At 44.0% G+C, this 27,235-nt stretch overlaps 1 protein-coding gene and 1 long non-coding RNA gene across 6 annotated transcripts in view; one reads left to right on the top strand and one right to left on the bottom strand.

Annotated features, from left to right (window-relative positions):
• NEK11 (NIMA related kinase 11) overlaps nt 1-27,235 on the bottom strand; it is a 204,454-nt gene that overhangs the window by 60,796 nt on the left and 116,423 nt on the right. For both annotated transcript variants that reach the window (XM_069958335.1, XM_069958336.1), the window contains exons 7-11: nt 23,822-23,971; nt 23,649-23,727; nt 12,099-12,187; nt 11,194-11,313; nt 4,142-4,235 (exon numbers count right to left, since the gene is read on the bottom strand). In XM_069958335.1, the coding sequence (XP_069814436.1) occupies nt 4,142-4,235; nt 11,194-11,313; nt 12,099-12,187; nt 23,649-23,727; nt 23,822-23,971 (532 nt within the window). The remainder of the gene's footprint in view (nt 1-4,141; nt 4,236-11,193; nt 11,314-12,098; nt 12,188-23,648; nt 23,728-23,821; nt 23,972-27,235) is intronic.
• LOC138783532 (uncharacterized) overlaps nt 1-27,235 on the top strand; it is a 119,785-nt gene that overhangs the window by 47,235 nt on the left and 45,315 nt on the right. The gene's annotated exons all lie outside the window — the stretch shown is intronic.

Raw genomic sequence — 27,235 nt, 5'->3', positions numbered from 1 at the left:
GAAGACCTGTGCTGACACAAAGCATTAGGAAAATTCAATGTGTATCCAATATTCATTTATTAAAAGGTCAAAGCTAAAATATGACAAATTTGTTAGGTAATATTCCTACTGCTACACAAGAAGGAAAGAATCTATAAAACAATTTGTATATTGCCATTGTGTCATGCTGCCTAGACACCAGGGCGAGGTCTACTCGATGCAGATATATTACCCGTTGATGTTGATGAAAATAAATTGAACAATAACTAACTGATCTCTATCAATATACAGATCTGTATTCTACAACGCAATTTAATGTTGTTTTCTAACCTATAATTGAATTTTGTAAGATGGAGTGTGAGGAATAAAAAAAAACAACAGGAAAGGAAGAACAAGATGAATACATGTTTTTATATACTGTAGACTGTATTTGTTTTGCCTCAACTTAATGGGGTTGTGCCATAAAGCAAAGTTATACAAAATCAGATGTATACCACACACATATACAGTATGTTAAGCAGTACACATGCTGTTTTTAGTAAAGTAGTTTACATCAATGTACAGTTTTTCTACCCCCACAGATTTATTCACTTCCTGGCTCCTTCCCTGAACTTTGACCCTGCTATTGCCATCCAACTGCACACACTTTCCCCCAATCTTTTTTTGTCGGCTTAGTGGAGACCAACTACCAGAACACTATTTTCAGGGACACCATGTATATTATCTTTTAAAAAAAAAAATACCTCCATCCCCTCCAATGGCCTCAACATTTTAACCAGACTTTACAGATGATGCAACACAGAGTAAGGGTGGTATTACACGGAACGATAATCGGCCGAATTGGCTCGATTCGGCCGATTATCGCTCCGTGTAATAAATGCAACGATCAGCCGATGACAACGATCATCGGCTGATCGTTGATATAATTTAGAACCTATTTTCGTCGGGCGCCGACCGCGCACCGCTGCGTGTAATAGCGGTGCGTGGCCGGCGACTAACGATATACATTACCCATCCACGTTCCAGGGCTGCTCCTGCCGTCCGCTTCTCCGCGCGCGCTCTAGCGTCACAGCGGCCTGTCAGCTGATAGGCCGCTCAGCCAATCACAGGCCGCGGCGGTCCCGGCCTATGATTGGCTGAGCGGCCTACCAGCTGACAGGCTGCTGTGACACTAGAGAGCGCGCGGGACCCCCGGGAGAAGCAGACGGCAGGAGCAGCCCTGGAACGTGGATGGGTAATGTATGCCAGTTTAGCAAGGGCTGCAAGGACATCGGTAACGATGTCCTTGCAGCTCTTGTCAAACGATTATCGGGCCGTGTAATAGGTCCAGTAAACGAGCAACGATCTAGCAGATCGCTGCTCGTTTACAGGTATTATCGGGCCCTGCTCGGCCCGTGTAATACCACCCTTAGGATCTGTGATACCTGTGAATAACTTAATGATTAACCAAGTGGTACAACCCCAGTATTACTGAGATGCATGCAGTGACTGGCTGTCTAGTATCCTATCCCTACAGTACAGTGTGATACTACATGTTCTGCACTGTTCTATATCTGTGTCAGGATGAGTTGCGTCTTTGGGCACTAGATGAGGGCAGCTTCATGTGTTTCTGGGTCCTTGTGTCATCTATACAGGACTCTGAAAATGCTCCAGTTCTCTACATAGAGAGTAACGTACAGTTCCTAGTCGCTCTTTTTGACTGCTGTATGTAAGGACTTTTAATCCATATTAGCTATTTCCCTTTTTTTCTTTAAATCTTTTTTTTTTCTCATTTTGAGATGATATTTTGGGAATTCAGAACCAATTACCAGTTTTCCATAAAGTTTTGGTCTACAATATTTGGTTACTATATTTTTAACATACAATGGTCATCCTGGAATCAATTATTATTATAACTTGATAGGCCACTGTATATGGAAGCTTTATTTTTATGTGGTATCTGTATATGTGGCATTGACTGTTTACAGCAAACATGTGTATCTCTAGGTGTGCACATATGCATCCATATCCCTAAACCCGCTTGACAAAATCCTACATGTGCCACAGTGTACAGTCTGTAAACATTTAAATACACCATAAAAAATTTTTTTAAATTGTTACTTATCAGGTTCCTAAACAAAGTCCTTGGCTGTAACTAAGCTGGGAGCTCTATACAGATGAGGTGCTCTAAAGTAACAAATGCACATCAATAGTGCATGAATGATCAGTAAGGTACAATCAACTAATGAAGGGGGAATGGTTTGCAGAAAATGACTATTGCTAAACATATTAAAACATATTAAAATGATTTACATTAAGTTATAAGTGAGTGACTAGTTTAAATTATTTGACCCACTTTATTATGCAAGAAAACATTAAGAAGCATAACTGGAAGCAATTCATTACACCATAGGCTAGTGTACTTCAAACCTCAAAGGCTATTCCAGGAGATAACACCAAGTAACCAATAGCACTGATTACCATGGATATTATATAACTTTATGAATGCTTTGCTTTACTTATCCTATACCTGTTTGGAGTAACAGGTACTTCTCCATTCACAGCTACATTTGATTTTATTTATTTTATTATTTGCATACCGCACACAGATTCCGCAGCACTTCACCTATCTGTATGTTTTGGGTTGTGAGAGGAAACCGGAGTACCCGGAGGAAACCCACGCAAACACGGAGAGAACATACAAACTCTTTGCAGATGGGATTTGAACCCAGGACTCCAGTGCTGCATGCTAAAGATATAAAACCACAGTAATAAATTACAGTAAGGGCCAGTTCACAGTAAGAAAATTTGTCAGAGTTCCGCAGCGGAGCTCTCTGCCATGGAATCCTGCCTGCCTCAGTGTCAAACAGTGTGTCTACGAGAGGGCTTGCACGCCTCTGCTCTCCTCTGCTCGCAGGCCATAAAGAGAGCCCTTCCATAGACACACTGTTTGACACTAAGGCAGGTGGGTTTCCGGGGTGGGAGACCTCCGCTGCTGAATTCCAACAAATTTGTGTGAACAGGCCCTACTTGCCTATGTTTACACATAGTTCTTTTTTTTTTTTTTTTTTTTTAACCAAAACCAGGAGTGGGTTTAAAGCACAGAACTTGTTCAAATCTTTCCATTATAATTTTACCCTGTCAGTTCCACTCCTGATTTTAGTTGAAAAAGAGCTGACCAGAAGACTGACAGAAATACTATGTGTGAACATAGCTATATAGTTTAAGGCTATGTTCCCACAATGTAAATATATTTGTAAAACCACGGCCGTTGTACAACGGACGTGATTATTACGGAAAAATACGTTGCCTTACCGTCTACGGGATCCTGGCCGGAGCATGTACACATAGGGGGACATTTATTAAGTCCGGTGTAAAAAACGGTGTAAAAATGTCCCCGCATCTCCAGAGCTACGGGGATTTATGTAGAGGCGGACTGCCTCTACATAAATCCCGTGCGCTCGGCCGAAAACCTACGCCAGCTGAGGACTGGAGTAGGTTTTCGGCGTATCTTTTGGCGGAACGGATGGTGAATCGCACGGACTCTGAGTCCGCGCCCTCCGTTCCGCCCCCTTCACACCCCCTCCTTGCCCCCCGGCATACTCGGCGGAAAGTGCCGATTTGCGAATATTTTATTCGCAAATCGGCCATTTGCGAATAAAATAATACGCAAATCGGCACTTTCCGCCGAAAATCATCCGTACGCCGGATGATACATGTCCCCCATAGTGTACGCTCCGGCCGGGATCCCTAGTGGTACCGCAAACAACTGACATGTCAGTTTTCTGCAACCGCTGTTCATTGAATAGCGGCCGCAGAAAACCATGTCAGTGCACACAGTGCACACAGCTCGCTCCATAGTGTGCTGTGGGAAATTCTGATGCGGGCGCGCATGGATATGCCCGCATCAGAAAACAGCGGCGCCAAAGATCATCTGCCCGGTACTTCAGTATTGGACGGGATGATCTTTTCAAAGACCGGACATTCCGTGACCCGGATGGGTCACAGAACGGCAGGTCTCTTACGATGTGTGAACATAGCCTAAGCTAAGCTGTTTGATCACTACTGACAGTCATAGGGAAAATTGTGCTTTTAGCAATGACTATTGTCCTGACATCTCTATGGATGTACTGTATAAATATAACAACAAATGCAAAAAAAAAAAAAAACACATTATACATACATGAAGTACATCAATGCTAAGTTTTTGAAAATTTCGAGACCTCAGTTCCTGCATTCGCTTCTGATTTTCTTGGTATTTTTCTTCAGCAAGTTGTCTGAAAAAAATAGCAATGTATAAGTTTTTAAGTTAGACTTATTGCTTTTTATTGAAAAAAAGGAGGAGTTAGGTTTAGGGAGCCTTCACACCTACCGGATCCGCAGCGGATTTCACGCTGCGAGTTTTCAGAGAAATCTGCTGCAGATCCTGGTACTTTAAAGGTCTATGGGGTCCCATATCCACAGCAAAATTTTCATTCCGCTGCAGATATGTAACCTGGCCCCTCTAACCCCCGCAGCCCCGGCCTGGAGCATACATCATTTTCTCCAGGCTCCTGCTTGCTTCGGGCCTCCCAGCACCTCCCGGCGGTACGCCAATCAGTGCGCTGCCCTGCCGCACTAAGATGTGGAATCTGCACCTAGCTGCAAGAGGGTACTAGGCTGCTTTCCAAGAGTGGTCCCAGTATGGGCAGCCACTGGCTTAGCAGACTTGAAGGCAAAGCAGCACAAGATCACGCATGGCAGGTCAGGGTTAAGCACAGGTCATGGGTGGCAAGGCAGTATAGTCAAGAACAGGCAGAACAGTTGTGGAAGGCAGTACATTTTTGTATTCAAGCACGGGAGAGTCAATATAGTACTTAGGGATCAGGAAGAAGTGTCAGAAATAAAAGGCACAGGTTATACAAGGATATCTGAATCAGGAACACAGCACACCTTCACTATGATACAGGGAACCACAATATTGCTCGGGCACCAAAGAATGCTCAGAGCTGACTTTAATAGGTGATGATGATCTGGAATAGAAGAGAACGTATTTGGGTGCAAACTCTGTCTCCTCCCTCTTACTTTAGATGTGTTTTTTTTATTAATACATTGCTCTCTGCTGCCACCAGCGTTCATGTCAGCTGTCTAAACACTGCAGTTCCCAGACCGCTGCTCTGAACACGTATTTAAGCACTATATAGAGCAAGGTCCTGTGTACTGTATATTCGTATTAAAACTTTTAGTCTCCAGAAAATCCCTTAAAATAGAAGAATAAGAGCACTTGCCTCTACAGAGCTGGAACTGCAGCAGAGGAAGAAGCTGCAGCATAAGTGCGGGGCTTGTGGTCCATATGTACGTAAAAAGGAAACCAGAGGGAGCCAAAAAACAGAGTTATGGTACTTTTACACGGAGCGATAATTTGCCCGATCGCACGATTAACGATTTTGAATGAACGATCAGCGTTTAGACGGAACGATACAACGTACGGAAAATTCGCTATGTGATCTTTTTGCAAACGTTTAAGCCTATCTCACACATAGGTGAAATCGCTAAAAAAATGTTTACACGGAACGATCTGCAAATTTTTTGCGAACAATCAACGATGATTTGAGAACATGTTGAAAGATCAAAATGAAGTTTTTTGCTGGTTGTTTGATCGTTCGCTGCGTTTACACGTGCGATTATCGTTCGAATTCGGCCGTTATCATGCAAAAACGAACGATCAATCGTCCCTTGTAAAAGGACCATTACACTAGGATCAAAACGCTTGAGGCATTTGGATCTCAAACCCAAACCAGTTTATACAGTTTCTTATCACTAGGTGTACTTTTTAATGAAGAGGTACATATATACTTAAAGGCAATCTGTTAGGTCTGTACCAGGTATACAGCTGCACACATAGGCAGATAGGTCATATGGAGAATAAACAAATGATGCTTTTGATGTCAGAGCCTTTCATAGAGGAAATTCTTGTTACTCTTTTTCCCCACTCCTGTCTCCAGGTCAGGTGTGGTTTGCAATTAAGCTCCATTTACTTCAATGGAACTGAGTTTTAAACCCCACCCCAAGAGTGGTGCAAAAGTGGCCATGTTTTTGTAGCACTGGATTACCCCTTTAATGCTTTCTGACATCAAAGGTTATTGTGAGCATTATTTGGCAAAGGTCATTTTGCCTTTTAGGATGTTAAGGGACTTAGCAGTTTAGCAGCAAATTTTTCAAATTTCACATACAGTAACAGCAGTGACATTTAGGTACACCAACAGGGGTGACAATTAAGTACAGTAACAGGAGCAGTGATCAGGTTTGCTAATAGTGGTGACAAACAGGTACAGCAACAGGGGAGAGGGACAACTAACAGGTACAGTAATGGGTGATTATAAGTAAGTAATGGGAGATAGGGAAGGCTGTCTGGTACAGCAATAGGGGACTGGGAAGACTATCAGGTACAGCAACAGCGGACAGGGATAACAATCAGGTGAGAGGGGTAATGATCAGGTATAGTAACAGGGGACAGGGGCGACAATTAGTAAAGCAACAGGAGCAACAGGGTAGGAAGGAGTTAATTTGTGTTTGTGTGTGTTTAATGCTAAATGTACCCTTCTACACACAATGGAAGAGATCAGAGCAGGAAGAGATGTTAAAAGCCCACATCTCCTGACAGTTTACACGACTGGAACCTGTCACCACTCGCTGACATCACTTACAAACTATCACTGTGCAAATTCACGTGGTGACAGTGGATTGCACTAACTTGCAAGCAACCCCAGATGCACATGTATGTAAATTTTCATTAAGGGACTTAAGTGAAGTAAAGCTTCCTTTCTTTACAAACTGGAACAAAAAGGACCCCATTAGTCTTCAACGCAGAATTAGAAGAAAGTGCAGGTGCACACAGCACTTAATATGAATTCTTTCTTTATTGCAATGTGTTTCAGTGCCATTCTGGAGTCTTCCTCTGGCACTCTCATATGTCTATAGCAGACACTTACCACTGTCTTTCTGTTCCACATGGCAAAGGAAATGGAAACATTTTAGGACTTTGGACATATTTTAGAACTTTGCATGAAATCAGGGAGGACTGACATATGTGATAATAACCATTTCTTTATTTAAGCTGACTTAAAAGGTCTATGTCAAATCCTGAAAAAGGCCACATCACATCACATTTCCAGCAAGGTACAGGGAGCTGAAATCCTTTTTATACTTGCTACACTAATTTGATTTTTAGCAGCTTGCAGGGGTCCAGTTAAGTATAGTGTGCATCAAGCACTCAAAGCACGATTTATATTTAACCTGTACCTTCTAATCTGGGAACCATTTTAAAAGTCAATGACACAGTGAAAATGTACTACTAAGTATTACTGCGGTATTTAAAGACTCTGAGAAGAAATACAAGGGCTTGTTCTTGGGGATCAATTTTTGTTTATATGGGCAAATAAAGTAAGACCATATTGTGCTTAAAGGGGCATACCCAATAACCAAGGACCCCCCAAGTTAAATATTCCATATTCTTGGAAGTACGTTAGTTTAGCAAATTTGCCTCTTTGTTCTAATATGCCGCTCTTTCCCTGTATTGGCAGTGAATGTTGTCAGTGAGGCAAATTATTGCAAGAGAAGACTCAAGATGGCAAACCACTGTTAAGACTAGGTGAATACATGAATGAAGAATATTGTGGATGTGGTATAGTGGTAAGAACAGGGTGGATAAGTACAGTACATTGCAGAGTAACATAGAACCTAGATGGTGGCTTAGGAAAGGTGAGTATTGGAGCAGCTGGAGGTTTCACCTCCAGGGCCTTAAACTCAATTTTGGGAGGGCCCCTTTATGTGTAGGACGTGTCTGACCACATGACACATACACATGCACACGCACAATAACAGCGGTGGGTGCTGTTTGATTTCCCCCTTGCCTTTGTCATCTGCGGTTGTCATAGGTAAGGTGATTTAAAGGGATACAGGAAATTTTTTCTTTTGCTTACAATTTGGCTTTCTATTCATGCTAATGTAGAGCATAGAGCACGCGCTTCTGCTTTCCTATCCACCGTCTCCATAGACTCCATTCCATGGTCTTGCGGATTCTGCTGTCCATCTGATTAATTGACATGTCATTTCTTTGGGCAAATAACGGAATCAGCCCGAGCATATAATGGAGCCTATGTGATGGGCGGAATTTCAAGTGGGAGCACGGGGTATCAAGCGGCGTATTCCACACAGAGTTTTCTACAAGAATTGCTCTGTGTGCATATATACCCTCCATAGAGGTTATGTTGTGTTTGGAGTGTATAATTCAGAGTCTGTGAGAGTGGCGTAATACTGCGACGTGGGCATGTTAGATGCACCCATGCATGCTTCCCCTGCTGTCCCAGTTGCATTGCAGAGGTGTTTGCATCATTTTCTGAGGTGTCATTGTGGACTTGATGACCTTCAAGTGGTCGAATTTAGGTTTCCAAGAAACAAGCATGCAACTCACATTGACTTTAATGGGTTTCGATATTCAATCAATTGTATTACGGTGTATTCAAATTGAACTGCAAGCTTTCGAATATTTTACTTCTTGCTCATCTCTAGTCTGTTTTTGAAGAGGAAAGACCACGAGGGAGTAAGGACTGCAGTTTGAGACAGAGGGAGACACCTAGTAGCTGCATGTTTAAGGTTGATTTAAACATAGAAAACAAAAAAAAATTAAACATTTATATTACAAAGCTACTCGCAATCACAACCCCTAATGATGCATACATTTTTTTTTACAGTGCCTTATTAAAAATTAAAAGGAAGGCACACTCACCAGGACGTTGGAATAGCATCTAGGGGGACTTGGGGCATTTAAGTTTGTGCTCTTTTTTATTTTTTAAAGTTTCCCCATTATAAAATATAGTGGTGCCTTGAATTACGAGCATAATTCGTTCCGGGGCCGTGCTTGTAATCCAAATCCACTCTTAAGCCAAAGAAAATTTTCCCATATGAAATCACTGATATGCAGACAATTGTTTTCACACCCCAAAAATAATGATTTTTTTTATTCTGAATAAAAGTTACTGCAAAATATAGCAGTCAGCATGTGGGGTATAATGTATAGTAAGTGCATAAACCTGAAAAAACAGCAGCAGTTTGTAGATACATGCAAAAGAGGGGTCTGTGGAGCCTCAGTTACAAAAATCAGATGGAGTACTTACTGAAGAGTCTCCACTAATACATTGCCCCCTATAAATTTAAATATGCAAAAGAGGGGTGCCAAGGGGGTGATTCCCAGTGGGGAGATCACCAAACCACCCTGATACGTAGCCCCTTAAGTCCCACTTGGTTGCGAGTATTGGAACACAAATAGGGAAATACCAGGGTGGCCCCTTTTGTGTCAAAGTTTAACTCTGTTTACCCAGACAGGCATCCATCCACAGACAACCATTTCAGGGTAGTTGTCCCTCATCAGTGTGGAGTAGGATTCTGGCTAAAAGCGGCAAGTTAAGAGTCTCAAAACACGTTTGATTTTTTTTTGTTGCTGGTCTCCCTGAGCTCAGCGATTGCTGTGTTTAGCTGGTCTATTTTCCATTGCCCCTGTTAGCCAGAATCCTACTCCACACTGATGAGGGGCAACTCCCCTGAAATGTCTGTCTGTGGATGGATGCCTGCCTGCCTTAATAAACCCTTGTCATGTCTCAATACTCACCACAGAGTTAGACTTTGACACAAAAGGGGCCACCCTGGTATTTCCCTATTTATGTTCCAATGCTTGCAACCAAGTGGGACTTAAGGGGCTATGTATCAGGGTGGTTTGGTGATCTCCCCACTGGGAGTCACCCCCTTGGCAATAGGCTTTCCTCCCCTCGAGGGATATCTGGCTATTCCTGTGTTTTAAGATTTTAACTGAGGCTCCCCTCTTTTGCATATTTAAATTTATAGGGGGCAATGTATCAGTGGAGACTCTTCAGTGAGTACTCCATTTGATTTTTTTTGTCGCTGGTCTCCCTGAGCTCAGCAATTGCTGTGTTTAGTTTGTAGATACAGAATAATAATAATAATAATAATAATGCTTTTCTTTGTATAGCACAAACAGATTCTGCAGCACTTCACATAGTTTTTGCCAATTATAGCTCCCTGTCCCCAATAGGGCTCAAAATCTAAATTCACCTATCTGTATGTTTTGGGTGTGGGAGGAAACCGGAGTACCCAGAGGAAACCCACACAAACACATACATACAAGAACATACAAACTCTTTGCAGATGCTACACCCAGGATGTTGAACCCAGGACTCCAGCACTGCAAGGCTACAGTGCTAACCACTGATCCACCATGCTGCCCACGGTGGAGATGCAGATCCCCAAAATGCAATAGCGTAGTACAACAGGCTAGAATAGAGAAGCAGGGCTGCTGTCAGAGGTCTGTGTGGTTACATGACTGCAATGGGGAAGGGGGGGTGTTCGGCATGGAAGTGAGAATCACAGGGGCTGTGCAAGAGGACAGAGAGAGAAACATTATATACAGCAGTGTGTATAGCTGAGTGTGAGTGCAGGCACATTATAGCAGGAATTGGAGAGGATTAGAAACACAAGGGCTAACAGAGACTGCAGGGAGCATGAAGGAATGAGCAGGGCAGATGTGGGCTCATAAATGCTGCACTCTCTGTCCAGGGAGAGAAGGGTTACAGCTATAAAGAGATTACCTTCACAGTCCTGTCCCCTGATGCAAGCCCCAGCCTGGAGTGGATCTTCTATCATTTGGAAGGTGAGGGGGACTTCCTGGGTCTGAATACAGTGCTGTAGGCCCCGCTATGCAGACCATGCCCCTCCACCCTCCCCCTCCCACCCAGTACAGGGAGTTCTTAAACCAAAGCAATGGTCTTAAACCAAGTTACAATTTTGAAAAACTGTGAGCTCTTCTTGAAAAACGCTCTTAATCCAAGTTACTCTTAAACCAAGGTACTACTGTACTTACTTTGCCTATGAATATTCTGGAAGTAATGTATGTCTATAGGTCAAAACAACAGCTTTTTAAACACCAATTTAAAAAAAATCATGGGCCCATCTGTTGACCCAAAATTCAGTAACAACTTAAAGCTTCTAGGTCCCAAAGCAAAAATATGTAAAAACACATTTATGTTAGCAAGGTCACCGGCACCACAAACTAGGTGTGACTACAGGCTCTGGTTTTGCACTCCCCTTCCCATAACTCTGTTTCTGCAGAAGTCCACTATTATCCTGGACTGTTTGAAAAGCTATATGTAACAGTCAACCCTACATATATGATTGTTTTCTTACTTTAGTCTTTTAGCTTTTTCATCTGCTGCATTTAGCTTTCTTAACCTCATTCTTTCTCTTGGAGTCATTTTCTGCACTTCCGATAGTTCTCGAAGAGTCTGAAGATGGAACTTTCTCTGACTATAAAAAGACAGAAATACAGTGAGGAACTTGTAATCTTTTCTAAATTACCGATCAAACAGTTCATTGCAAAGATGCTCCCCAAAGTCTTTGCTCACATCACTCCACTATATTAAAATCTATTTCGCAGCTTAGTGTGAACATTATGCCAGCTTAACCGACTCAAACAACAAGCATTAATAATGACACTGCAGGTAAACCATGAATAATAAGTATCATTTACTAAAAAAAACCTTACAGTTCATTCAAATCAGTTTAAATCCTACTTTGAAAATCACATTGTGTAAAATAATTATGGTTTAATTAAGTTAAAACAAGAAAATGACAGTCCCATAATGACAAGTTACTAAATCATTAAAACGCAATATTAGCTTCTTCTTGTGACCTACTTGGAACATCAAACTGTTGTTTTTCTAGGGTATTTCTAGGATATAGGTTCTTTTGTACATGATAATGACTCATTACATGGATAAGATATTAGTACAACCATCTTATTTGCGGCAACTAAAAGAAGGTATACTGTTAGTGCCTAGTGCATTTAATGCCATGTTGATCTGCTGTGGTTCTCATGGGCAAAGGAGGTGGTCCAACACACAACTAGATGAGCTTCTATAATAAAGTGACTATTCAGTAAATATGCTCATTGTGTACAAGGACTTTATGCCAAAGTAACATTTCAGTATTCTAGATTTTTCAGCATTCTAACTTCAACAAGATCCTGTCATAATTTTTTTTTATCTCATGTCAAAAAGATAACAAAACAATGTTATTTAGTTTTTACTTACACAGCATTTCTAATTTGGATAGCTTCTTTTTGGCAGATTATCGTTTTGTCGTCTTGTAGAACTGAACCATAGAGCTTTAATTTAACCTCCTAAAAGCAAACCATAGAAAAGAAACTCAGTTTAAAAATTGGAATTAGATATGCACAAATCTTGAGCACGCTCAGGTCCATCCATACAGACTGTGCAGCATTTAAATACCCATGGCTGCAGAAGCTAGATGTAGCCCTAAGGCTGCCTGGAAAACATAGATTCAGCCGGAGGCTGTATCCATGTTTTCCATGATTCCCTAGGACTGCATCCAAGTTTTTTAGCCAATGGTAATCAAAAACTGCATGCTCGAGTACGGATGGAATGCATCTTCAGAATATTATACATTATTTAAATCAGATTCTTACTTTTTTGTTTGCTTTTTTTTATTTTAAACTGTCCGACAGAGCAAATGGCCACTAACACAAACTAAAAACAACTTTTATTAGTAATTATTAAAAAATATAAAAACGCCACATTACATTTAATGACATCAAGGTCAGCCAATTGCTCACCTAGTGCGAACAGGGTCCCAATATAGCCAAATCGAGGCTTAACACTATTTTACCCACAATGTAAACTATACATATTTACATATAACTAAGTATTGCAAAAGGAACTACCCAACACGTTTCCCCGTATTATAGCTGATAAAAGCGGTGCATCAGTGATTAACTGTTCCAATTAGCCATATAGTAATAAACAATAGAAAGAAATTCATATGCAAAATAGAAACTCATATGCAAATAGAAAGAAATTCATATGCAAAATAGGGGCTCAAAATTTGTGGCAACAGAAATTACATTCAGATAAAGTGCACCTGTGCAATTAGGTTAAGGTGCATCACTTAGGTTATCACTCATAATATCCTGTGTCAGTGAACCTAGCCTAAGCGAGATGATGTAGTGTGGCAGCCAGTCTGGCTGCTCAAATCGAACTACCAGCATGTTTTAATTTGTAATGCAATACTTTAATCCCAAAAGTCATGTATTTCTCCTGTCGGGGTTACAATCAATTCAATTTGCTTACAGGAAGGGTTAACCTCAAGACGCCCAAACCTGTATAGGGATAAAGTGAAACAGTATCTAGGGGGGGGGCGGAGCCTGACATGGAGGCGGCCGGACGTGCACACTAGGAGCTCCTGCTTAGGCCGACATCTACAGGGGGCACAGTAGCAGCTTTATGGGGCTAAAACGCACCAAAACGGCCAAGAAGACTCCGGGGGTCCCGAAGACGCCGCAGACCCCGATATCCAACTATTTCAGCCCGCTAGCTGACCTGCCTGAGGACCCGGTGAGCGGCGTGGAGCAACCGGCACCATCTTGGATTGCGGGAGGCGAGCGGCAGCAGCGAGAGACCAGGTCCCAGGCTGCCCGGCGGGAGGAGGCCACATTACCGGGACACCGGACTCCATCCAGACCCCGGCGCACTACAGAGGGAGGTGAGCAGCAGTCGTTTTCTGCCACTGAGACGCCGGTGCCGGGAACACAAGGCAGACACGAGCCGACATTGGAGGCGGAGCCTCGGTCCTCTCCTGCTGTGTGGGAGCTTGCGTCCTCTACAGAAACAGCGGGGGCTGTCAGTGGGGCACTGGAGGGAGACCAGGTGAGGAGAGACGGGGACCGGCACCAGCAAAGTGGGAATAGTGCCACAGGCACATCACCCCGGGCAACAACTTCTTTACTCCACTGCCCACGATCCCAGCAGCTGCCCCATACTACCAGTGTCGCCCCTGCTGCCACCTCCTTGTGTATGGAGGACCCTCTCTCTGCTGAAATACAGAACTTGCCCTCAACCATTCAGCATCTGCACAGCCAGTCATCTAAGACTGCTCTCCCTCCCTCAATTGCCTTTGATTCCATTGCCATAAGTGCCACAGCACATTGTGGACCTGCCTCTCAGAGACAATATACTTTACCTCACTCTGGTCTGCCCCCTGCTGGCTTTCCCCATAACGTTGCATCTATGGAGGCCTCTGCTGTACAACACTCAGAGGCTGCTGCCGCCCTGAGGGCCCATCCGGAGCTACAGGCGCTGCTCACACTATTGCCTTCCAAGTTGGACTTAGAATCCATGGCGTCTGATTTGAAGGCAGCTTGGCGGCAGGATATTGGAGCTGTTAAAGCAGACGTCTCGACACTGCAGACTAAAGTGCAGGAATTGGAAACGTTTAAGACCACAGTACAGCAGTCCTTATCTGATCTTCAACTGACTGTCACATCTCAGGCCGCCCAGCAACAGTACCTATGCTCCCAAATAGATGACCTGGAGAATCGCAACAGGCGCAATAATATTAGAGTCAAGGGACTGCCTGAAGCAACGCGCCCACCCGACCTCCTTTCCACCCTCACTGGTGTATTCAACTCACTGCTGGGTAAACCACCAGATGCGCCACTGGATATTGACAGAGCACACAGGGCGCTGAGACCGCCGAGCACCGACCCCAACAAGCCTCGAGATGTAATATGCCGTGTGCACTACTTCTCCGTTAAGGAAGAGATTATGAGAAGGGCACGCATGCTCCCGGAAATTGACTTTGATGGGGCCAAGCTTCAACTGTACCCGGATCTGTCACGGCGCACCCTGCGATTGCGTGCATCCCTGAAGCCACTTCTCTCTCTGCTGCAGGCACGTAACATTCCATACCGTTGGGGCTTCCCATTTTCCCTTTCTGCGCGACTTGGAACAACGGTTGCTACGCTGCGCACCCTAGAAGATCTTGGTCCCTTCCTCACAGCCTTTGATCTGCCTCATGTTGTGCTGCGGGAATGGGAACGCCTACTGTCAGATCCGACTGCAGATGCCTGGGGACCCGCCCCACCAATGATGAGAAGTGAGGGGCGACGACTTTCCCCCAGACCACAACGTGCAAGAAGGAGGAGGAGGAGCGCATCTAGATCGGACACGGAGCTCTGAAACTCCGCTGCGGCTGTTGCGAGACGTGAGATTATTGTCATGTTTCACTGTAATTACTGCTGATTTAGATTGAGACTGATGCTACATAGTGTGCCTTATGCCCCTACAAATGTTTTTTCATAATATCATTCCCCCGTACAATTGTTAAGTTGTATTCTTTACTGATGTCGGCCTGTTGCTGTCTCCTATCCCCATAGGTTGACCCCCATGGTCTTACCCCCAATAGGTGTAGAGGCGGGATATTGCCGCCTGTTAAAGGCAGTCATGTTGCTGCTTCTGTTAGAATTGTTGCTACCTTTGTTTAGGAGCTGTTTCTCTTGTCTATTCCCCTTACTACTACCCTGCTCTTTCTCTTTTCTTTGCCAGCACGGCCTCTCCCCCCAGCCGGGGATCGTTCTACCCTCTAGACGGCCAGTGATATGGCCTTGATGAACATTGCCACCCTGAATGTTCAGGGTTTCAATGTCCCGGAGAAGAGGGCGCAAATTTTATATACTATGCATAAACGGAGGATACAGGTTTTATGTAGGAAACTCACTTCTATACTGCTAATATTCCTAACATCCATAACAGGTATTATCCCTCCTGGTACCACAGTAGTAATCCCAGTAACAAGACTAAGGGTGTAGCGATCTTTATCCATAAGTCCCTACCGTGCCAGGTGCTAGACGTGAAGACAGACCCTGAGGCCCGGTTCCTGTTTATCCGTTGCCTTATTGCGCACCAGGCCTACACGTTAGCTAATATATATGTGCCCAATTCAAACCAGCCAACATTTATAAAAAATGTATTGGACGAGTTGAATGCTTATGCTCAAGGTAACATAATTTTATGTGGAGATCTTAATGCGACCCTTGATCCCAGGGTGGACACCTCCTCGGGGGTGTCTTCACTGTCCTTCAACAAGTTAAACACGATACGTAGAGCCCTATTTCAAATGCAGCTATGTGATGTTTGGCGCGTGCAGCACCCGACCGCTAGGGACTACTCCTTCTACTCAAGCCCCCACAACAGGTACAGCAGGATCGACTATATTTTTGTACACCATCACCTTTTACCTAGGGTCTCTTCATCCTCCATAGGAAGTATTATCCAAACTGATCATGCCCCTGTGCAGTGCAGTCTCGCTATGCCGGATTTGCCTCGCGGGTCATATAACTGGAGGCTGAATGAGACCCTTCTACACGACCCCCTGTGTTTAGCTGACCTGAAATCTGCTGTTAGCAATTTCACGACTGATCATACTGGGGACATTACGGCACCTCAAGTGAAATGGGACGCGCTTAAATGTGTTCTGAGGGGAGTGCTGATTGCCCATGGTGCGCGCCTTAAAAGGGAGGCGGCTGCTAAATTGAAAAGGTTACTCTCTGAGCTCCATCGGCTGGAGACGGCGCATAAGGCCACGCTTATGGAAGATACCTATCGTGAAGTACTGCGAGTGCGACACGAGCTCACCTCCCTGCTTAACAAAAAACAAAAACGGTTTAGACAGCTCTGCGCTGGCAGGTTCTATGAGGAGGGCAACAAGGCAGGCAGGATGCTAGCTAGGGCCTTAAGAGATAAACGGGCAGCCCTATACATACAATCAATTAAAAATACGGAGGGCATTGTTCAGCGCTATACCTCAGATATTTTAGAGTCTTTTAGATCTTATTATGAAAACTTGTATAATCTTATCCCAGCGCCTGAAGCCACGGTGGAGGGGGTTCGTAAATATATATCTGATACCAAACTGCCCCGCTTGGAGCCTGAACTCCTCGCTACCCTCGAGGATGGTTTCACTGCGGAAGAATTGTCCGGTGCTATCTCTGACCTGCCGTCGGGCAAAAGCCCGGGCCCTGACGGCTACACGGCACAGTTTTATAAGATACTTCAAGCTGATTTAAATCCAACCTTGTTGGCAGCCTTTAATAATATTTCAGCCTCCTCCCCGTTGCCGCCTTCTTTCATGTGTGCCCATATAGTGGTCATTCCCAAGGAGGGGAAGGATCCAAATCTTTGTCCCAGCTACAGGCCCATCTCCCTCATAAATACTGACGCGAAGTTGTTCGCTAAACTCCTGGCGAACCGCCTTGCCCCGCTTTTAGGGCGGGTAATCCACCCAGATCAGGTGGGTTTTGTCCCCCTGAGGGAGGCACGTGACAATACCCTGAAGACCTTCTCTGTGATCCATCATGTTCGCTCAGCCAACGTACCTTGTATGATGCTCTCACTGGACGCAGAGAAGGCTTTCGATAGGGTAGACTGGGTGTTCCTAACAGAGGTTTTGAGGGGCCTGGGGATGGGACCGTTGGCTCTTGGCCGGATTCTTGCCCTGTATCATAACCCTGTAGCACGGATAAGAATTAACGGCTCCTTGTCTACTCCCTTCACAATTCATAACGGCACCAGGCAGGGGTGCCCCCTGTCCCCATTGCTATATGTGCTGGTAATGGAGCACTTACTTCAGGCCATTAGACAGTGTCCAGACATCTCTGGGGTCAAAATAGGGGATATGCACCTTAAGTGCTCCGCATTTGCGGACGATTTGCTGCTCTATGTGACGCACCCGAAAACTACTCTGCCTGCCTTGATGTCCGCCTTGGCCGCCTTTAGTGCTGCTAGCAATTATAAATTGAATCTAGCTAAGAGTGTGGCCCTTAGTGTGACCCTCCCGCAGACGGAACTTGGGGGACTACGCAGCCGCTTCCCTTTCATATGGACATCCACCTCCTTTAAGTATCTGGGAGTCCATGTCCCTGCTGACTTATCCCAGACTTACTCCTTAAACTTCTCTCCGTTATATGCCCGCCTTAAAGTAGACCTATCTAAATGGGATCGCAAGGACTTTTCCTGGCTCGGGCGGATTAATATTATCAAAATGAACCTGCTACCACGTCTTCTATACCTATTCCAGACAATTCCTGTAATACTCCCAAGAGCCTTCTTTACTGACCTCACGAAGCTGTTCACCCGTTTCATATGGATGAGAGCTCGCCCGAGGATTGCGAGGACCACACTGACCTTGGCCAAGGAGCGGGGGGGACTTGCACTGCCAGACCTATACAAGTACTACGTGGCAGCAGTTGCTACCCGTGTACTTGACGGGTTCCATCACACCTCAGACAAATTATGGGTCAAACTGGAAGCTCTCATTTCCCGATTTGCTCTCCCGACGATACTCTGGACACGCCCAGGAGCGTGGACGAGCACCCTTATCAGACATCTGCCCTTGATCGCACGTACCACCATGACTGCTCTTAGAAGACACCGCATGCTGCCTATTCTATTTACTCCAGACGGACCCCTGACGCCGATTAACAATAACCCTGACTTTCAGCCGGGCCTGCTTGGTACAGAGTTCCTGCAACAGCCAATGGAATGTTGATTCCTTTTTCAACAAGCGACTACAGCCTCGGCACTCCTGCCCTATGAGTCACTGATTCCGGGGCCGGCCCGCCGACAGCAATATCATTGGCAGTACCTACAACTGCAGCATTATTATAACGCTTCAGCCGGGACTCTCAAACTGCATAGAAAGTTGACGCCATTTGAGGAGTGGTGCGTGGCTGCGGAGGCCCCCACCCATGTTGTCTCCCTGATATACAGTTTGTTGGTAGCGCCCTTACCAGATAGGAAACTTCTGTACCAGGTTGGCTGGGAGAGGGAACTGAACCAGACATTCGCCCCGGCAGACTGGGATAAAGCTTTTTTCTTATGTCACAAGTCTTCGGTAGCTAGTAGGGCACAGGAAACTAATTATAAAGTGATGTCCAGATGGTATCGGGTCCCAAGCTTCCTTCATTCCATATACCCCGCAGTGTCCGCGTTGTGCTGGAGATGTGGACAGGCTCAGGGAACAATGGTCCACATCTGGTGGGGTTGCCCTAAATTGCAAGATTTTTGGCACACGGTGGTGACACTGACGCAACAAATCTCGGGGGTGACTCTAATCAATCGACCCTCAACGGTGCTGCTGTCTATGCTTCCGGGTACTCTGTCACAATGCAAGAAAAGTATTGTCCGGTTCCTCCTATTGGCGGCTAGGACAATCATACCCAGGAAATGGAAGTCGGAGATATCGCCCTCCATAACTGAGTGGTTTGCAGAAATTCAACACATTCAGAGAATGGAAGAGCTAAGGGCTGACCATAATCATGCTCCCCCTTCCACCACAGCTTTATGGTCTCAGTGGATGGTGTTTATGGGTACCCCTGCCTACCGCACGCACGCTATCCCTTAGTCTTTAGAATTGTGACTGTAACTCTAGGATTGCTGCTAAGACCCCTGTACCTCCTCCCTCACCATTCATGCCAGATTTCCCCTCTTCTCCTCACCTGAGGCTGTGCTGGCCTCCCCGCCCTTTTCTTCTTGTCTTTTTCTCTTTCTTCTCTACCCTTCTTCTTTGGCTCACCTTTCTGCTACCCTGACTGACTTGGGCCCACCACTAGTGGATGGTCTGTGTCGAGGAAGCCCGAGTCTTGTACCCCAGACTCCGGCCATGCTATGTTAAGGAATGCTCAAATGACTAGCGCAGTACTATCTAAGGAGTCATATTTAGCTCAGCCTGATGACCTAGAGGAAAGCTCTGTCACTAGAGGCAGCTCGCTGCCGACACTTGAACTGCTGGGTTAGAGGTCATCTCATCTTGCACTGCGTATCTCAATATGTACCCCACCCTTCTTCCTTTTTGTATCCCCCTTTGATGTCTTTCAATAAAATGTTTGAATAAGAAACAGTATCTAGGGATAGAACAAGAGATCTATCGGCTTGCCCATGGAGCGATTTTAACTATACGCTCCCTACATTCCCACCCAGATTGTTAAATCTTGTCTAGCCTCGTATAAATAGATGTGGTCAGTATTAAAAAGTGCCCATTCTCAATCTAACATGTTTCGTCAATCTATACTTGACTTTATCAAAAATGTTGGCTACAGGCCGGGTGTCTGGCTATCTGGGATTAAATAGTCATCCACTAGGTCCTACTCCCCGTGTGATTTGTCGGCTTCCACAAATTGGATTATGTCTCCGCAGGCTAGATCTCATTGATAGAAGCATATAATTCATTAGTTTATTACCCATGATGAACAATATCAGTATCCAATCAGATCATTGAAGAGATGTTGATACTATGGACGCTATTATTATGTCCTCAAAACCACGCATGCGTTAAAATTTAGTCACATTTTGTGATCGGATCTCCTCTGCGCATGTATTAGAACTTAGTTATATTTTATTTTCAATTATCTGTTGCGCATGATTTCAGACATAGTCATTTGGGGAGACGTATCCATTGCGCATGATCTTATAAATAGTTGTTCTACGAGAACATCACGGAACTGTGCATGATTTCGGACTGTCGTCTCGGGAGAGGCTCAGTGCCGATTATGCTGCATGGTTGACTAAGTATCGGGATAACATCAAAATTATGACTTTCCTATCATTTTCTAAGTGAATACTGTAACTATATTCGATTGTCTATCCAATAGATCATAAATAGAGATGAGCGAATCGGGTTCGGGTTCGAGTCCATCCTAACCCAAACGATCGGCATTTGATTAGTGGCGGCTGCTGAACTTGGATAAAGCTCTAAGGTTGTCTGGAAAACATGGATACAGCCAATGACTATATCCATGTTTTCCACATAGCCACAGGGCTTTATCCAACTTCAGCAGCCACCGCTAATCAAATGCCAAAAGTTCGGGTTCGGATGGAATTGAGCATGCTCTAGGTTCGCTCATCTCTAATCATAAATAACCTTCTTCACAGATGACGTGATATTTGGTGAGGCATCCTGGGTCTTCCGACAAGATATTTGTCATCTTGTGATGTTAGGATATGTGGAGAATAATTTTTATTATTTTTCCCTATAATGAAGGGGACAATCACTAAAACACAACTGACAGATTATTGTATATCTGTATCAATTTTTAACAAATCTTTATAGAAATGGGGTATAGGTGAGACCCTTGTTGAGGCTGTAAGGTGCTAGTGTATTAGGTTTATGAATCCATTTAGCTTCAAAAACTGTAAAAGAATTAAAAGAGCCATGTCATAATCATAAAAAGGCTGCCACCCACTTCACTGATACTGTATTGATCTACAATATATCTCTTTTGATTCCTATTCATTACAGCTGACAAAAAGCACACACATCATATTGTAATGTCCATATATATATAATACAGGAAAGAGCTATGTATTACAAAAATGGCAGCACCCAAATTATCAGTTTATTAAAGAAAAAGTCATTCAATGCCATTTGTCCCTGTGTGAAATAGTAATGGTCATTTCTGGAATGCTTTCCTTTCCACTTCTCTATGCACATGCACAGGCAACATAACATGCTTAGATCTGGAGTAGAACTATGAGTATAAGTAAAGGGTAGTGCCCCTTAAAATATTGTCAGGAATAACATTCTCCAAACCTGAAAACTTGGCATTTGAATCCCAGCAGATGCCACACATAGTATTTCTGTCAGTTTTTTTTTGTTTGTTTTTTTCAACCAAAGTCAGGAATGAAACTCACAGGTTAAAATTATAATGGAAAAATTTGCACAGTTTCTTGAACCCACTTATGGTTTTTGTTGAAAATCAACTGACCAAAATACATAGCCTATGAGTTTATCCATGTTTTTCAGGGCTCCCTAGGGCTGCATCCAACTTCTCTATCCGCCAGGAGTCAAATGTCAAGTGTTCGGGCTCGGAGAACATAGGCGAACCCAAGGAGTTTGTCAAGTCTGCCTAAAACTAGTCAGAATCATACAGTGCCACATATGAAATCTACCCCAACTCTAAGCATGTTATGTTATCAATATATAGAAATGCAAAAAAAAAAAAAAAAAACTAAGAAATTCAAAAAAGGACTGAGCAATGTGATCTCTAAGTAAAATATAAAGCTACTGTATATTGATGCTTAATAACCTTCAATAAAGGGATGGCACACCACTCTTGGATGGACATAAGACATCATAGACAGAGACATTTTAAACTAAAATCAAACTTAATGTGAAGGAATAAATGAAAGATTGGGAAAGATGATGTAGTATTCATTTTTCTTCACTGGGTGATAGGAGGTCTCATATAAGTTTTTAGAGGAAAGGGATTATGTATACACCCAAGCAAATTTAGCTATGTACAATTCAAGGGGTTGGCCCCTTTATAGTAACATTGCTCTGTGTACAGTATTAGGCTGGGTTCACACTACGTTTTTGCAATCCGTTTTTTTCATCCTTTTTTTGCAAAAAAACGGATGAAAAATGAATGGAAAAAAACAGAAGCATGTGTGTGCCTCCGTTTTGATCCGTTTTTCCACTGAATTTCATTATAAAAAAAAAAAACAGATCAAAACAAATCCGTGTTTTTTTTAACAGACACAAAAATTATGTAGACTACGTTAAAAAAAACGGATCCGTTTTGATCCTTTTTTTTTTTTTTTTATGGAATTCAATGGACAAACAGATCAAAACGGATGCACACACATGTATCCGTTTTTTTCCATCTTTTCTTCCATTTTGTTTGTTTTTCTTCCATTCATGTTTTTGAAAAAAGGAAACGGATGAAAAAAATGGATTACAAAAATGTAGTGTGAACCCAGCCTTAGTAAGTGTACGCACTGCACTTACTGACAGCTGCTCCCTGTGTACTCCATAGAGCTAAAATCAGACTCCCCTCCTCCAGGCTGTGCTGCCCTGTTCTGTGGTATATACTGTATAATAATGCTTTCCTTTGCCGCCATATAGTAATATTGCCCCCTGTGCTCCCCCATAGTAATAATGAATCAATAACAACAAGAACAAAAAAGCATGTACTATGAAGGAAACACTCGCACACCAAAATAATGAATGAAAGGTACTTATTGAGAAAGGCCCCCCTGGAATTGGTGGCCGAAACGCATTGTGTATCTATAATAAACCTCTTATATGGAATAAACCACTTTATAGTGTGGTTTCACTGAGCATCTGCGCCCATACAAAGCCAGGATTCTATGGTCCAGGAGCCCGTCGGGGCCCGTTTTCAAAATTATAGCAGGTACATGTACATAAATAACTGACAGAAGAAGGTTCCCAATTTAAAACACTTAAAAAATCTTAAACGCAAAAGGAGAGCATAGTAATAATGCGCCTGTACTTCTATATAGTAATAATGCTCCTTCTGCCTTCATACAGTAATAATGCCTCCACATAGTAATATAGTAATAAAGCAGCCTATGCTGCCATTTAGTAATTATGCTCGAATAGTGACCCGACAGAATAAAGAAGAATACTGTTACTTGTGAGGATTTACAAGGTAAGTTGGCATTTGGGAGTGTTAGTATTCATATCTGTATTTACTGTATAATAACTACTTTGGCTACATGGACCTTTTGGTGTTTGATATTTAGGCTATGTTTCTACAATGTCTTTTTCTGGCAGTTTTTCTTACACCAAAATACAACCATTTTATGCAAATTATTGCCATAATTTGCAAAACAACAGGCGCATTTTGAAACAGCCATCTGCAAAATGTTGTGGGAACATACTGTAGTTCAAGTGTCAAAAACACCAAAAGGTCCAACTATGTAAGATATATTCATGTTTTATTTATTTAAACAAAAAAACTAAACGACCTTATATATAGTTCTATGTACCTGTAGCTGGTCTGCTATATATGGAACTTGCAGAATTTCTCCAGCTCCCGGGCGTTCTGATGGTTCCTTGCTCAGCATCCTGGGTAATAAAATATCACAAATTGAAAAACAAAATTCACGTTGGAAAATAACATGACCAATAGTACAATAACAATGTAAGAAAAACACAATACCTGTTCATTAGTAGGTTAAGGTCACAAGAGTAATGGTCAGGTAAAGAGGGTGTTGGACTTTCTACAATTTTCAGAACAACTGCTAAGAAACTGTAGCCAGTAAATGCATGTTCCAAACAGCACATTTCATAAAGAATGCAACCCAAAGACCTAGAAAATACATGGAGGTAATATAGTTATACAGTATTTGTTACATCAGTACAGAAGCATCTTTTATCAGTTACAATAAGTTATTAAAAACAATTATGGTGTGACCATATAAACAAATGACATCTCTTAGCTTTCAGTGGGATGTTTTTGGATTTTGTTATGAAACAATTAGCGTTTAAAGTGTTAACTTATCTTTGAACTATGTCTATAGAGTAGAGCTAGTACAGTTAAAAAAACAAAGGCTTTGGCCAATGCCATTAATAGTGCTGGAAAATCTAGATGTCAGCAAAAAGAGGAGGCTGCTAAATGCATTCCAGTACAGGTGAAACCATCAATTAGAAATAATAATGTTTTTTTTTTATTATTCAAAATATTTTATCAAAAATGTCTAAAAAAGTACAAAAACAAAAGTACTGTATAAAAGGTATTAAAAACATAGTATAGTATAGTTTTGAGGACATGTGTATATATCAACATTACAGCTTGCTCAGGCCACAAAGATGCAACCAAGGAATATTATTAGAATAAATGGCTTGGACAAAGGCTGTTTCATAATAACTGAATTAAATGACAACTCAATAACAGAACAGAGCTACGAGTCCAATGGAAGCATATTCTTAGCCAATGGAGTAACCTTAGCAAAGTGGTTATACTGGAGCTAGGGATGGTCCGAACCTGCCGAGGTTCGGGTTCGTACGAACCTGAACTCTCGGCAATGATTCCCGCTGTCTTCTACCTCCGTGGTGAGGGTGGATACAGCCGGAGGACCGCCAGGAAAACTGGGATACAGCCTATGGCTATGGCTGTATCCCAGTTTTTCAGGCGGTCCTCCGGCTGTATCCACCCGCTGCACGGAGCGGGCAGACAGCGGGAATCATTGCCGAGAGTTCAGGTTCGTACGAACCCAAACCTTGGCAGGTTCGGACCATCCCTAATTGGAGCATAAGGTTGATAAGAAAACACAAACATGTATGCAACACTATAGGCTTAGGCAAATATAAGTACCAGGAGAATTAAAGGGGTAGTGCGGCATAACTGTGCTCAGCCAATTGCGGCTGAGCAACTGATGATGCGGCAGAGGGGGGCCGGCATGAGGGACGGCTGCCAGGGGTCGACAGTAATGCGGTGAGCATAATGCACCACACTTCAGAGGTGGCGGGGAACACGGGGAAGGAGGCCGTTCACTTACATAACACACATTACAAAGTTGTATAACTTTGTAATGTGTGTTATATTGTGAATAAATGTTTAGCACCACACTACCCCTTTGAGTTGTAGCCAGTGAGATAGAGAAAAGTAAGAAGAGAGAAGAGAATGAAAGAACAAGAAGGGATGGGATGGGGAACAGGGGTATTGTCCAGATGGGTTCAGGCCAACCATCCCGAATGCCTTGGGTGATGGAAATAGTGAAAAATATGAAAAGGTGCTGTATGGCACGAAGGGATTGTATTAACCAGGGATCTGAGAAATGACACTTTGTATCTGGGGGAGGATAGAAATTCTAGCCAGTGGGATCATGTTTTAGTCTATTTCATGGTCTCCTGAGGGGTAACAGCCAATAACTCTTCCATATGTTGGATATGGATGACCTCTGCAAACCACTTCTCCAAAAATGGAGGATCTCTTGACCGCCAGTGTCTTGGGATGAACATTTTGGGCACTTGCAGTAGGTGACATAGCAAAGATTTCTTAAATCATAGGGAACATAAATATAAGGACAACCACTGGGGTACTGGGGAACTGCATCCCCATAAGATTAGCTGATGAACTGACATCCAGAATGGATCCAGCAGGTTTCCTGAGATTTTCGTGGCTATGACTGCTTTGCGGGTTAGAGAAAAACATTTTTCCCACTGAGCCTCTGTGAATTATTTGCTCAATTCCTCTTCCCACTTTTTATAGTTAGTAGGGAGGGCCTGACGCCTGGAGGACATCAGCAATCCATAGATGGTAAAAATAGAGTGGGGAGGGCAGAAAGATGAGCAGGCCCGGACTGGTAATCTGGCAAGCCGGGCAAATGCTCGCTGGGCTGGCAGGATTACCAGTCCGTGGGCCGCCCGGGCTGCATAATTAAAAAAAAAAAAAAAATCATCGCTGCGGCCCACTCCCGTCACTGCAGCCCGCTTCTCTCTTTCCACCGGCTCCTGACATGCTCCACCAATCCAATCAACGTGGAGCAGGAGCGTGGGGCCGCTGCGGCCCCTCGTTGATTGGATAAGAGGAGCATGTCAGGAGCGGGCCAGCTGGGCTGAGAGGTGCGGGCTGCAGTGGCGTGTCTCCGTCCCGCCCCCGGGACCGCGCGCTCAGGGGTAGGCTGGGCTGGGGGTAATGTGCTGCCTGCGGCCGGCCCTCTGCGGTGGTTAAGACTGAGAGAATAGCGCGACCGGCCGCCGCGCTATTCCCTCAGTCTCTTCCAGGCCGCCTAATTCCTCCCCCAAGTGCTGAGGCCGCAGACGTGCCTCGCGCAGGCACGTCTGCAGGCACCTCTGCCAGGCCCCCAGCGGCTGACGTCACTTCCCTGACGCGCCGCTGAGGACCTGGGAGTAGAGTGGAGAGGGGCCGCCGGCTGCTGCAGCAGGAAGAAGATGCTGTGCACCAAAGATCCGGAGGAAGAAGCTGCTGGGAACGAGGTGAGGTGAGTGTTTTTTTTTAATTACTTCACATGTGGCCACACAGCGGCAGGGGGGCTACTCTATATGAGGGGAGGGGATGCAGGGGGGGCTATTTTTTATGGGAAAGGGGGGGATTGCACAGGGGGGGCTATTCTATATGGGTGGGATGCACAGGGGGGGGGGCTATTATGCAGGGGGGCTATTCTATATGGGGGAATTGTACAGGGGGGCTATTCTATATGGGGGGATTGCACAGGGGGGCTATTATGCAGGGGGGCTGTTCTATATGTAGGGGATTGCACAGGGGGGAAATTATATATGGGGGATTGCACAGGGGTGGCTATTATGCAGGGGGGGCTATTCTATATGTAGGGGATTGCACAGGGGGGCCTATTATGCAGGGGGGGCTATTCTATATGTGGGGAGTTGCACAGGGGGGGCTATTCTATATGGGGGGATTGCACAGGGGGGCTATTCTATATGGGGGGGATTGCACAGGGGGCTATTCTATATGGGGGGATTGCACAGGGAGGGCTATTATGCAGGGGGGCTATTCTATATAGGGGGGGATTGCACAGGGGAAGTTATGCTATATGGGGGGGTGCAGGGGGAGGTTTTTCAAATGGGGGGATGCAGGGGGGCTATTCTATAT

This window comes from Dendropsophus ebraccatus, chromosome 2 (genome assembly GCF_027789765.1).
Source record: "Dendropsophus ebraccatus isolate aDenEbr1 chromosome 2, aDenEbr1.pat, whole genome shotgun sequence".
NCBI lineage: Eukaryota > Metazoa > Chordata > Amphibia > Anura > Hylidae > Dendropsophus > Dendropsophus ebraccatus.
The sequence above is the reverse complement of the archived record's forward strand: the minus strand, read 5'-3'. Positions and strand labels throughout refer to the sequence as shown.